This window comes from Nelumbo lutea, chromosome 1 (genome assembly GCF_056320005.1).
Source record: "Nelumbo lutea isolate HS-2025 chromosome 1, American lotus-T2T, whole genome shotgun sequence".
NCBI classification, from domain to species: domain Eukaryota; kingdom Viridiplantae; phylum Streptophyta; class Magnoliopsida; order Proteales; family Nelumbonaceae; genus Nelumbo; species Nelumbo lutea.
Window position 1 is genome coordinate 131,646,721 of NC_142684.1, and position 11,180 is coordinate 131,657,900.

An 11,180-nucleotide genomic window follows, 5' to 3' on the forward strand; every position below is an offset into this window, starting at 1 on the left:
CCAATCACTGCTATCGTAGGTTAACCTTCACCCACGACCTACTCTAGGACTGCTAAAATTAGTCCTCTCTTCTAAATTTGTTTTACATAGATCTCACTTAGCCGAATGGATACACCTTGCTCTATGTATCAATTAGGGCATCAGCTACTGGGACTAACTCCCCTTGGGCTCTACAACCAAGGGAAACCCTAGGTATAGGTTTTGTTGTGTTCTACGACTAGACCTAGGGTTTCATTGCAGTACCAATATAGAGAGAGAAGTGCGGGACAACTACTGTAACCAGGCAAGAGAGGTCTTCTATGACCAGACCTAGAGCTTTGATACCATGTTTGCCAAACTAAACCTGTTGAGAGAGCTAAGAAGAAGAAGAAGAGGAAGAAGAAGAGAGGAGAGTCTGATGAGTTCAAATATAAGAACAATACATAATTTACATGAAAGGACCAGGATGCCCCTGATTAGTGATGGAACACCTAGTCTAATATAACACAAGATACAATTAGGCCCATTAACTAGAGACTCTAAGGCCCAAGCCTAATGCACATTCACCCACTCTTCCCTTCCTCCTCATCCCCCATCGTTTCTATCACTGCAAACACCCCTTCGGTTACCTCGACTACCAATTTCATCTATTTGAATAGTAGTAGTGGCTGAGTTACTATGACCACATCATACCACTACTACAACTATGGTCCCCATTTTCTCAATCATTCTCTCTCTCTCTCCCCCCTCTTTTTCTTCTTCCCTCAATTCCTTCCAATCTGTTAGACAATTTTGTATGCCCTTAGCTTCAATCAAGATGATATACTTTATGAGTTATTGCAAATGAATAAAAGTGCATATTTGATTCATGTTACCTTGGTATGTTTCTATGCAATACCCTTAAACTGGACACTTAATGAGACTTGTGTTAGTTTAGAACGTTTACAGCTAGTGGGTCGGTCTGGGGAGACCTATCGTGACAAGGCTGATACTATGGTGCCACCAAGTCGGTTGGGGTGGCCTGTCTCAGTTGCCAGGGTGAGACCCTAGGCACATATAGTGTAGGATTAGTTGAATCTTTGAACATGACCAGATTTCCAGTATTGCCCTGGACCTTGGAGATTGATGGGCAAAACTGGAAAGTTACACCCGACCCCTATACTCGATTATGATACTGCACTAGGTGTCGGATTGGATTGTCTTTGATATACCAATCAGTGAGATCCTTAGCGGGGATCAAAACCTGGGTATGTTGGGACAGTCTAAGAATTCATCTGAGTGGGTGATCATAGTGACATGATCAGCCCCTTTGTTGGACAAAGGTAATGATCGGGGATGCACTCTCACTGATGGAAACCAAGACTGCCGGCAGCCGATTTCAATCGTTGAGATTGCAAAATATATTTTATATGAGATATAAAAGTATATATATTATGGTTTCGAAATGATTTGCAAAAGGTTTTAATTCCCAGGACCCATATAAGCAGAGAGTGCGACACTGTTCCTTGCAGCTGAGGGAGAGGTCATCTCTTGTCGGGCAGTGTATGATCATTATGGGCTGAGAGGTTAAGTGTAAGACCATTGAGGATAATACCTGATGGGCTAATCTTGCATCTGCCCATAGTCCCTGGGTGTTACAAGGTGGCTTGGCTCAGAGACCACTTAGGGTAAGTGTTGGGCCCATAGATCCTATAAGATGGGTTTCAGGGGGTGCACTGTCCATTAACAGTGTATTCGGCCAGGCTTTGTAATAAAGGCTGGGCCGAACCCATGTGGCTGATGTGTAGATAAAAGGGGCGAATTCTGAGATGCATCAGCTGATAGGATTGGGCATAGATCCTATCCACTTAGAGAGTCCAAGATCTAAATAAGATTTAGATCTGGAAGCCTCCTAATTAGATTAGGAGATGGCTGATCTGATCTGCAGATAAGATAAGGATTATCCTTTATCACTTAAAGGAACTTCTAATCCAAATATTATTTGGATTAGCAACTCCTAATGGGATTAGGAGCTGATCCCTTTAAGATTATAAAAGGAGGAGGGGGCGGCAACCTTTAGACATGCAACCAACACATTCTTGTCTTTAGAGCTAAAATCACAAGAAGAGAGAATTCTGCACCTTGCGAATACTCTCTTGCCGCCTCCTTCCTGCAGCTGCTGCTTTCAGTAGTTCGATCTCCTACTCTCTATAGGAGCAATCAAGATTTGATCTTGATACCAATCTTTTGGAGAAAATATTGATTGGAGCTGTATTCACAAGCCATCATGTTGATTCTTGCGAAGGTTCAAGTTCTTTTGGAAGAACACTGCTGATTCTGCTCCATCCCGCACTGCGCCATTTTCAGTGGGAGTAGATTTTGGATCCTTCCTTGGGCGTGAACACCTCCATTGGGAGATACTGTTTCTCCGTATCAGGTATAATCCCTTCCTACTCCTTTTGGTTCAGATCTGATTCGGTTTATGGTTCAAGAATGATCATTGAAAATATGATTTTCTAAATAGGGAATGCGATTCCCAGTTGAAGGGAGAGAAAAATTTTTGAAATTCGCCCCCTTATTTCGCAATCTTTGGGCGTCCATGTGATGGATATTCTATCCCTTCATTTCATCTATTTGAATAGTAGTAGTGGCTGAGTTACTATGACCACATCATACCACTAGTGCAACTATGGTCTCCATTTTCTCAATCATTCTCTCTCTCTCCCCTCTTTTTCTTCTTCCCTCAATTCCTTCCATTTGTAACTTGAAGTGATCCACCTCTTTGCTTCTACCAATCAATCCTCTGTTTTTCATCCGTCGACTAGGTCTGAATCTCTAGACTCCCTCTTACCTTTTTCTTCCATTATCTTTACATTTTTTTTTCATCTCCCCCTCTTTAGTATTTCTTTTTCTTTTATTTTATTCCCATACCTCTCCACCATGCTTCCTCCTATAATGAACGAGAAATTAGAGTACAGTTCTTGTTGCTGAACGAAATTCTTAGTATCATCATTGGACGGGTACCGTCAATTGGTAAGCATCAACATCGGATGTGTTAATGGACCAGACGATTAAGCTGTAAGCATCGGTAAGCACCATTTTCCCATCCCTATGCAGCGAAACTTTGGATCGATGACCATTGACGGGTCTGTCTCGGTTGGTGATGTGTGGCTCATTGTGACACTAGCAAGTGCACTAGCCGTTCAAGTAATAAAGTAGAGAGTGAAGTATCGTTCCCACGAGGATTTAGGAAACAATTACCAATACTAAATTGAGCACTTCTTATCTGATCAACAAATAAATCTAAACTCTGATGAAAGCTAAGATATCCTAAATTAAAATCTATCTAAATCATTGGCCCAATTGCCTTCAAATCAGGTTAGAAGAGTAAGCAGTAAATGTCAATCTCAGAATTCAGCAATCTATCAATTTGGATCATTCGAATAAATCATGATTGAGCCTTGGTTTGGTGAAACCCCAAGGTCATGAACAGCCTCTCTCAAGCGCATGTTCATCCTATGCATGAGTGACGGTTCTTCTATCTCTAGCAAGAATCTAATCCCCATGCATGCATTTCTTCAAACACTTCTAAGGCATCAATTCAAATCTGAATTGATCACTAACTGAATTGTGCAAGTTATCTCTAACCTTGCACTCAATTCAGTTCTTGAATAGTAGATCTGAATTCCTAGAGTCTCTCTCAAGCACTCTAGGAATTCCAAGCTGTAGATTAATTCGCCCAATCTGAAAATTGCAGATCTGAATTCTCTTTCAAGCAATTCAGATCTTGCAATCTCAGATCTGAGAATTCAGATCTGAGTTTTGAAGGTTAGTTGGCCGAATTACTCTACAATCACACCCTTATTCAAGAAACTTCAAGTACAATGCATGACCATTTGAATGAATCAAAAAGAATTAGATTGCTGAACTGAAATTTTACAAGCTGAAATACATCAAGGAAGAATGGAAACAAAGAGAAAGAAGAAAAAAAATATAACAAAGAAACTGAATTCAAATAAAAAGAGAATGAAACTACAAATGATTTATTACAAAAGATCTTTGAATCACAAACCCTCAATTCGAACTCACCTTCTTCTTCTAGCTTGCTTGTCATGAACTTCCTTCATCCCTTCTTCTTCTTCTTCCTTGCGCCTAGCCTTCTTCTCTTCTCTTCTCTCAAGGTGGCCGAACCTCTAAGAGTGGGAGAGCCTTCCTCTCAAGCAATTGAACACTTTCTCCCCTCCTAGAGGCCTCCTTATATAGTTTTTCAAAGGGGCTCTTGCCCCTTCTTGAAGCCTCTAGAATGGGGTGTATTACACCCCTCATGAACCTTCTAGAGTGCTCCCTCCTTCTCTTCAAGAAACTTCTAGGAGTTGCCGCCCCTAGCTCCCTTTGGGCTGCTATTTGGGCTACAACTTAGCTTGCTTTTGAGCTCAAGTGGGCTACACTCTAGGCTGTTATTTGGGCTAAAAATGGGCTGGGCCAAAATTTCCTTCTTGCTAGGCTTCTTCCCTTGGATTTTCCAAAGAGTTTCACTTGCTCTTCTTGGGCCGAATGAAATTCTCTTGCTCTCATGGCTGGGCCGGGCTGAACTTGATAAATTTTGGGTTTTCTTTTCTTGCTTTTGCCTTCTTTTTGTTGATTTGGCTCCCCCTGAAATCTTTCTTGCAATCAAGCTAAAATAGGGCAAAATTTAATTAAACCATCATAAAATTTCATGCAAAAACCTCATAAAATATAGATAAATTGTAAGTTCATCAGTTGGCTATCCATACAACAGTCTTGTCCATTAAGTTGGTATATTAGATTGAGAAGTTGTATGGTTTGTGTCTGACCACCGGGTAGAATCCACAGATGAACCATTTGTTAGGGGAGATAAGAACGTTTGAAGCAAAATCTTTGACTGATAGAGAGGAACATCTGTTCAAATAACTCGGGGTTGAAAATGCAAAAGAAGAGTAAAAGAAGACGACACTGAACATAAGAGAAAAAAGGGATGATTGGACAACAAGGAATTGGGTGTCTCATGTAGGAGAAAAGATAAATTGATCTTAGAATTCGTCTGAAATATTTTTGGAAAATTTGGGGTTCCGCCTTGATTTCTGGTCTCTGTGGACAAACATCGAGTTAACGCTTTTACCAAGGAGGACACTCAAATTTTCAACGATAATAATGTGAAGGCCATGAGTGAAAGAGAACATAAAGAATAATCATCGGCTAATCGTCGCCAGAGGTTCATCTCTTTTTCTCTTCAAGGTTCACTGAATTCATTTTCATTGGAAGCAATCAGTGTTCGGCGGAACCTGTTGTTTGCTAGGAAAGTTGCTCAATCAAACTTCACCGAAATTGGCTATTATCGTCAATTTCTTAAAGCCGCATGTGTATTTGGAGGCAATTCCGACAGTTCGTGACAGAAAACTCTTACAATTGCACATGTTCGCAAGTTCTGGAGGCACTTCCGACAATTCGTGACAGAAAACTCTTATAATTGTACATCTTCACAAGTTCTGGAGGTAGTTCCAGATGACAGAAAATGTTTAGAGTCAGTGAAAGCCAAGCTAGAGGATGGTGCCCTTACAATCTCCTTGGCCAAGCTGTCCCTGGACCAGATCAAGGGCCCTAGAGTGGTCTGAATCGAAGGTGGTGATGGGGAGCAAGAAAAGGGTAAAATGGGTATTTAAAAACATTTGATGCATGGGTTTAACGTTTTCCGTTTGGATCAGTGACGGAAGGGAGATGTTTGTTGAATTTTTTAAAAATTCATGGGAGAATTTTGTTAAAATAAAAATACAGGAGAGGTTTTTATGATTTTCAGAAACTTGAGCATAGGTTTTTGTATTTTACCCTTTTTTTTTTTTTTGCGATAGTATCTAGGCACACTCAGACACTCTCCAAACACAGTCATCCAGCCGCGCATTGAGAACATCTTTTTAAATACACACGGCCCTAAATACTCACGCTTTCGTGGGTAAAGAGTAGAATATATGATTGTAAAAGTTGGGTTCGGAGGATGGGTTCCACGATTTTCACCATTTATGGCGATCTTATCTCCACCTCTGATGCTCGCTGCTCCTCCTGTTCAACTTCAAGTTATTTCTCATCAAAATTCCTCAAGTGCGTGCAATCCGAAAAAAAAACATACCTTAGTTCTTTATTTCTTTCGTTTTTGTTTTTCTGACTTTCTGGAAACTGGCTTTTGAGAACTTGTCGAAGTTCTTGCTCAAATTAGAACCGACTCTCTTTTGGTTATCACCACGGGTGACCGAAAATCGTCGAAAAGCTTGAAAGGAAAGCAAATTTTAGTGAGCAAAAAGTTGTTGACTTCGAACAATATTATAGTTTGTGTTAAAGCTGTTCTCTGTATTGGATGATCTGTTATATTTCTTAAAAAATCTACCAAGATTAACATGTTTTATGGGGTTTTTCTTTGGTAGGTATGTTTGTTTTCTGGAAATAGACCTACACAAAATTCGCATTTTATATGAGAACTATGAACATCCAATAATAAGCAAGATTTATTCCTTCATCCAAGGTTTCAAGTTTCAATTGGTGGAAGTAATCTTAAGAAACTAATTGCAAAATGTAAGTACCATAAGATTTGATTGAGATTTTCAGAGGAACGATTGATATGTAGTTTAGTTAAGCTGTATATAAACCAGTATCGGGGTAGCTAGAACATGTAAATTTCGTCGTGATTCCTTACTTCTGGTTTGTCTATTTTCTGATTTAGACTCTTCGACCGGTTGGTCACGTATTGGATAGGACACAGTTCAAAAACGGTGTCATTTGGGTAGTTTTAATTGTCTTCAGGAATTAGAACTGGGACACATGAAATAGCAGGAAAAAAATTGGCTACCTTTGGTGCCATGATGGTTAGATTGATATGTTTTTGGCTGCGTCCTGTCTTCAGATGTGAAAATAGGTTACGGTATCTAGATGAATGTTTTAATGAGCCATTGGAAAGTGTAGCTTTAAATGAGACATTTTATGTTTGTCATAGAAGCAATCGTTCTCCTGTTTTTATCTGGCATCATCCTTTTAACTTCAAATTTGTCTTACAGAACTATTTTTCTTCGGCTGGGGATTGAGAAGGAGTGGAGATGTGAAGCTGATTACCCATAGGAGCAGATGCCAAGCATTTCGGATCTTGGCCAACTCTAATGTATGAACCAGTTCAAGGCCTCTATATATATTATGCTATTTTCTTTTATTTCGAATATGACTGGTCACTAGGAATTCGATTGTCTAGTTTCCAGTTTATCACCTTTTCAATATCATGGTTTACAGTACAAAAACCGGTGATTCATCTGCTACTTGGCATCCCATATGGTAGCAAAAAAAGAAAAAAAAATCCTGAGTAATAAAGCACTCAAAACAAAGTAATATCAGTAATGGCAGATTCATACTATGTTGGATATTTTGTTAATACCTAAAGGCTCTAGAGTTTTCCATTTTTCATTCTATAGTACATTCCTTTCATCCATTGTTATATATATGTAGTGTTACTCCCCTGGATATGGACTTTATGGCATCAAATAATTAATAAACGGGAGCCATTAGATTGTAGGCTGCACACTCTTTGTTATTCAGAAAGATTGGTTGTTTTACCCTTGTTTGTAAATTCTTGGTCAAGCTTAATTTTGGACAAAATTGAATAATGCTTCAGAAGGAAAGTGAAAGTTTTTCCCCTATCACTTCCCTTCTTAATCATTCTTCACCTTGTGAAGGATAACTTGTTTTTTATTTGTATCTGTACATATTACCATTATGCACATGTTTGTATATTGTAAAGTTAGATATAACATTGGGCTTTTGAATATATGTTTCTCAGGTTATATGCCACCATTGCCTTTTGATGCTTCAATCCAAAATCAATAAGATAGTTAACTTGAGTAGACTTGGTATTTATGATTCATTTTTTGATCTTCTTGAAGAGAATGAATTGAATGTTGATACAAGATGGTTGGTTATGGATTTATGCATTGAAGTCAGATATTTGCGTCCTCATAAACATAAGACAGGGTTTAAGATCATGTGGTCAATTGAACATATCCTTGGTTTTGCTAGGAGTTGATGTGAATGTTTGATTTTATAATCCTTGGTATGAAAACTGAGGACTTGGTGAACCTGTCCATTTTCCTATTTTTTTCTCTTCTCAATTTTTTAGACAATGACATAGTTTAGATGGAAGATGTTGTTCTCTTTCTTTAGTTTCTATCAATGTTGTTTATTTGTAGGCATCTCGAGGAAAAGGAAATTCAAGCAATGAGATAATCATGGTTGATCCTTTGGAGGCAAAGCGCTTAGCTGCCAAACAAATGCAGGAAATCAAAGCCAAAGAGAAGTTCAAGGTGAGTGAACCTATTTTCTCTTATCCTCCAGAGAAGATGCTTCTCTATGTAGTCAAAAAGCAAGTCGTATATAAAGAAAGAAAAAGAAAAATAGAGACATAAGATTTTAGGTGATCTGGCGATTTGTGTTTACATCAGTGGATGATCCCTCTGAAATTCACTATTCTCAGTTCAACAAAATACGGCTCTAGAAAATAGACGAGTTTTTTTAATTATTCACTTAGGTTCCTCGATGCTTTCCTAATTGAAGTACAACTGAGAACATGCAAGATGAAATCCCACCCCCCCGGCCCACCCCACCTTGAACCACCACCAGGTTTTGACCACCTTGCACATAGGACTACAACTTGGGTGGGCCCAACGGCCCCAACCTGAGCCTGGTCTAATCAAATTGATCTTGTGCACAAATATGGCTTGAGTTTTGATCTTTGGACTTGGCTCAGCCCAGAAAACTTGAACTTATCCTAAATTCAGGTTGGTCTTAGGTTGAGGACTATCATTTACAGTATAGAGTATTAGTTATTTACAATATGTATATCGTCATCATCCAAGTCTTGTTTTGCCATTCTGTTCTATTCAATTTACAGTCTACATATGATTAATCCAAATTCATACCTATGCACAAATATGTATAGATGCACATATATTATGCATGTTTTCATATAAATACATCTTTCTCTCTCTCTCAACTATACGGGTTGGCACAAAAAATGTATGTATGCATTTAATAATGGCATTTGTGCATATTTATAATCAATTCTACTTCTAATTTGGGCTATAAAGCTCAATAAAAGGTGAATGTGAAAAACAAATCTAGAAAATTTTTTTAACCTTACCAACTTGCCTTGGCCTGACCAAGCCTGAACCTGGCCTGAGTTGTGTTGAGTCAAGCTTGGGGCAGTTAACTTGGGGTTGACAATTGGTTGGGCTAGGCCTGAGCCTGAGGTCTAAGTCTTAGGGTTGGGCCTGGGTTGACTGCCTACCTTCCCAAGTTGTACCCCTGCTTTCACATAATGCCTGAATAAGGTTAGGGAGAACCTGCTTGCCTTTGGCTTGCAGAATTCCCACTTTTAACACTGTTTTGTGTGTAAAAGGTCCCTTTTAATAGAGGACACCTATTTATCAAAAGTATGGTATGGAAAAAAAAACTACAAGGTGAGAAACTGAATCTGAGTATGTTATTGAAGACTGAGAAACCAGTCCTGAAGTTTTGGTGTCTAATCTAGCAAGTAAAAAGTTTTCAAGGTGAGGAACTGAATATCCGGTAGGTGATAAGATGAGAGAAAGTAGACTAAGATGGTTTGGTCTCACATATGTAGAAGACCAAAAGGGACTCATGAGTTGAAGTAGTAAGAAATGATTTAAGTAATACTAATTTAACAATGGCTATAGCATTAAATAGAATGATTTAAGTATACTAATTTGACAATGGCTATAGCATTAAACAGAATGAATGGTGAAACAGGATTCATGTAGCAGGCCCCCTATAGTTGGGATAAGGCTTGGATGATGATGATGATGAAGGTGAGGAACTGAATATGAGTATGTTATTAAAGACTGAGAAACTAGTCTTCAAGTTTTGGTGTCTAATCTAGCAACTGAAAAATTTTAACTACAACTTACGGTTTTTTTTTTTTTTTTGATAAAACAACTACAACTTAAGGTTTGGTCTCCTTATGTGGTTGTTGGTGTGGAACAGAACACCTTTTTTTCTAATTATACCACTATTTGCAAGCGCTGTGAGTCCAAATAACATGGACAAATCATAATCATGAAAAAAAAAAACACTTTTTTGTTGTTTGGATATATTAGATGGTCATTGTTTGGTGTATGCATATGTTGTCCATCTGTTTCATGTGTCCCTATATAACCTCAGTTTACTTTCTGCCACAGCCGTTCCCAAAAGATTATCAGCATATCTAGGCCATGTTTTCTTCCACTATTCTCTTTCTGTATTTTGATTTGATGAATCTGGCCTGACAAAATGATTGAATAACAGAGGCGACGTCAAATTGAAGCACTTAATGGAGCATGGGCAATGATCGGTCTTACAGCAGGGTTGGTCATTGAAGGTCAGACCGGAAATAGTATTCTAACACAGGTAAGTGTTGTGCACAGAGAAGGGTGGCTCCGAGTTCCACGTTCGTTTTGGCAACTGATAATTCTTTTTGTTTCTACAGTTGGCAGGATATTGGCATTCCATCATTGGTTTCTTTTTCCGATAGTACATATTCCTTTTAGAACCGGAGAATCCAAATGGAAACACGAGAACACTGAATGCTTAAGTAGCCACTAAATCGTTTTAACAATTGATGGTTCATTTCACTGGAATTCTACTTCTGGAAGTATGTAACTACCAATCTTTTTTATATCAATCAAGAAAAAAAATACCAATCTTTTCTCATTTGGAGAGGGTTTTATTTCTTTCTATTTTATTTTAATTTTTTCATTCTGTTTGCAAGAAACCACCACATATGAGAAATGGCACAATTTTCTACAGTTGTAAATTGAAATAACTCTAATTCCTACTTTTATTGCAATTCATCAATGTGCGTGCTTTCATGGAAAATTTTGGCTTTGCGTAGTCAAATGACGCATCCACCGGTAAATCATGTGAATTTGAACCCCTAATGTGTTTGCTAAAACAAAGTTTAAGTTATTAATCTTCTGTTGGTGATTTCTTTGGATGCACCATGGTGCAGTAGCAGTGCCATTGGTGATTGCAGGACATTGTTAGCTCGCTTGGAATTCTACTAGGTATCTCATATCCCCAGGAGTGCAAATGCTGTAGTTCATAACTCACAAGTAATCTAAATTTGCCATTTCTTGTTCTAGGCTTTGTACGTGGTACAATAATTCTAGCTTCCTGGT

At 38.5% G+C, this 11,180-nt stretch overlaps 1 protein-coding gene and 1 long non-coding RNA gene across 2 annotated transcripts; both read left to right on the forward strand.

The window, feature by feature from the left end:
- Nucleotides 1-5,916: 5,916 nt before the first annotated feature.
- On the forward strand, nucleotides 5,917-10,878 carry LOC148877611 (uncharacterized). Its single transcript, XM_088942227.1, has 5 exons — nucleotides 5,917-6,072; nucleotides 7,020-7,120; nucleotides 8,196-8,309; nucleotides 10,309-10,410; nucleotides 10,490-10,878. The coding sequence occupies exons 1-5, from the start codon at nucleotides 5,943-5,945 to the stop codon at nucleotides 10,532-10,534; spliced, it is 492 nt and encodes a 163-aa protein (XP_088798353.1). The 5' UTR covers nucleotides 5,917-5,942; the 3' UTR covers nucleotides 10,535-10,878.
- LOC148877612 (uncharacterized) lies at nucleotides 6,123-6,438 on the forward strand. Its single transcript, XR_016098216.1, has 2 exons — nucleotides 6,123-6,260; nucleotides 6,393-6,438. It is a non-coding gene; the product is annotated as an uncharacterized LOC148877612 (long non-coding RNA).
- Nucleotides 10,879-11,180: the final 302 nt, after the last annotated feature.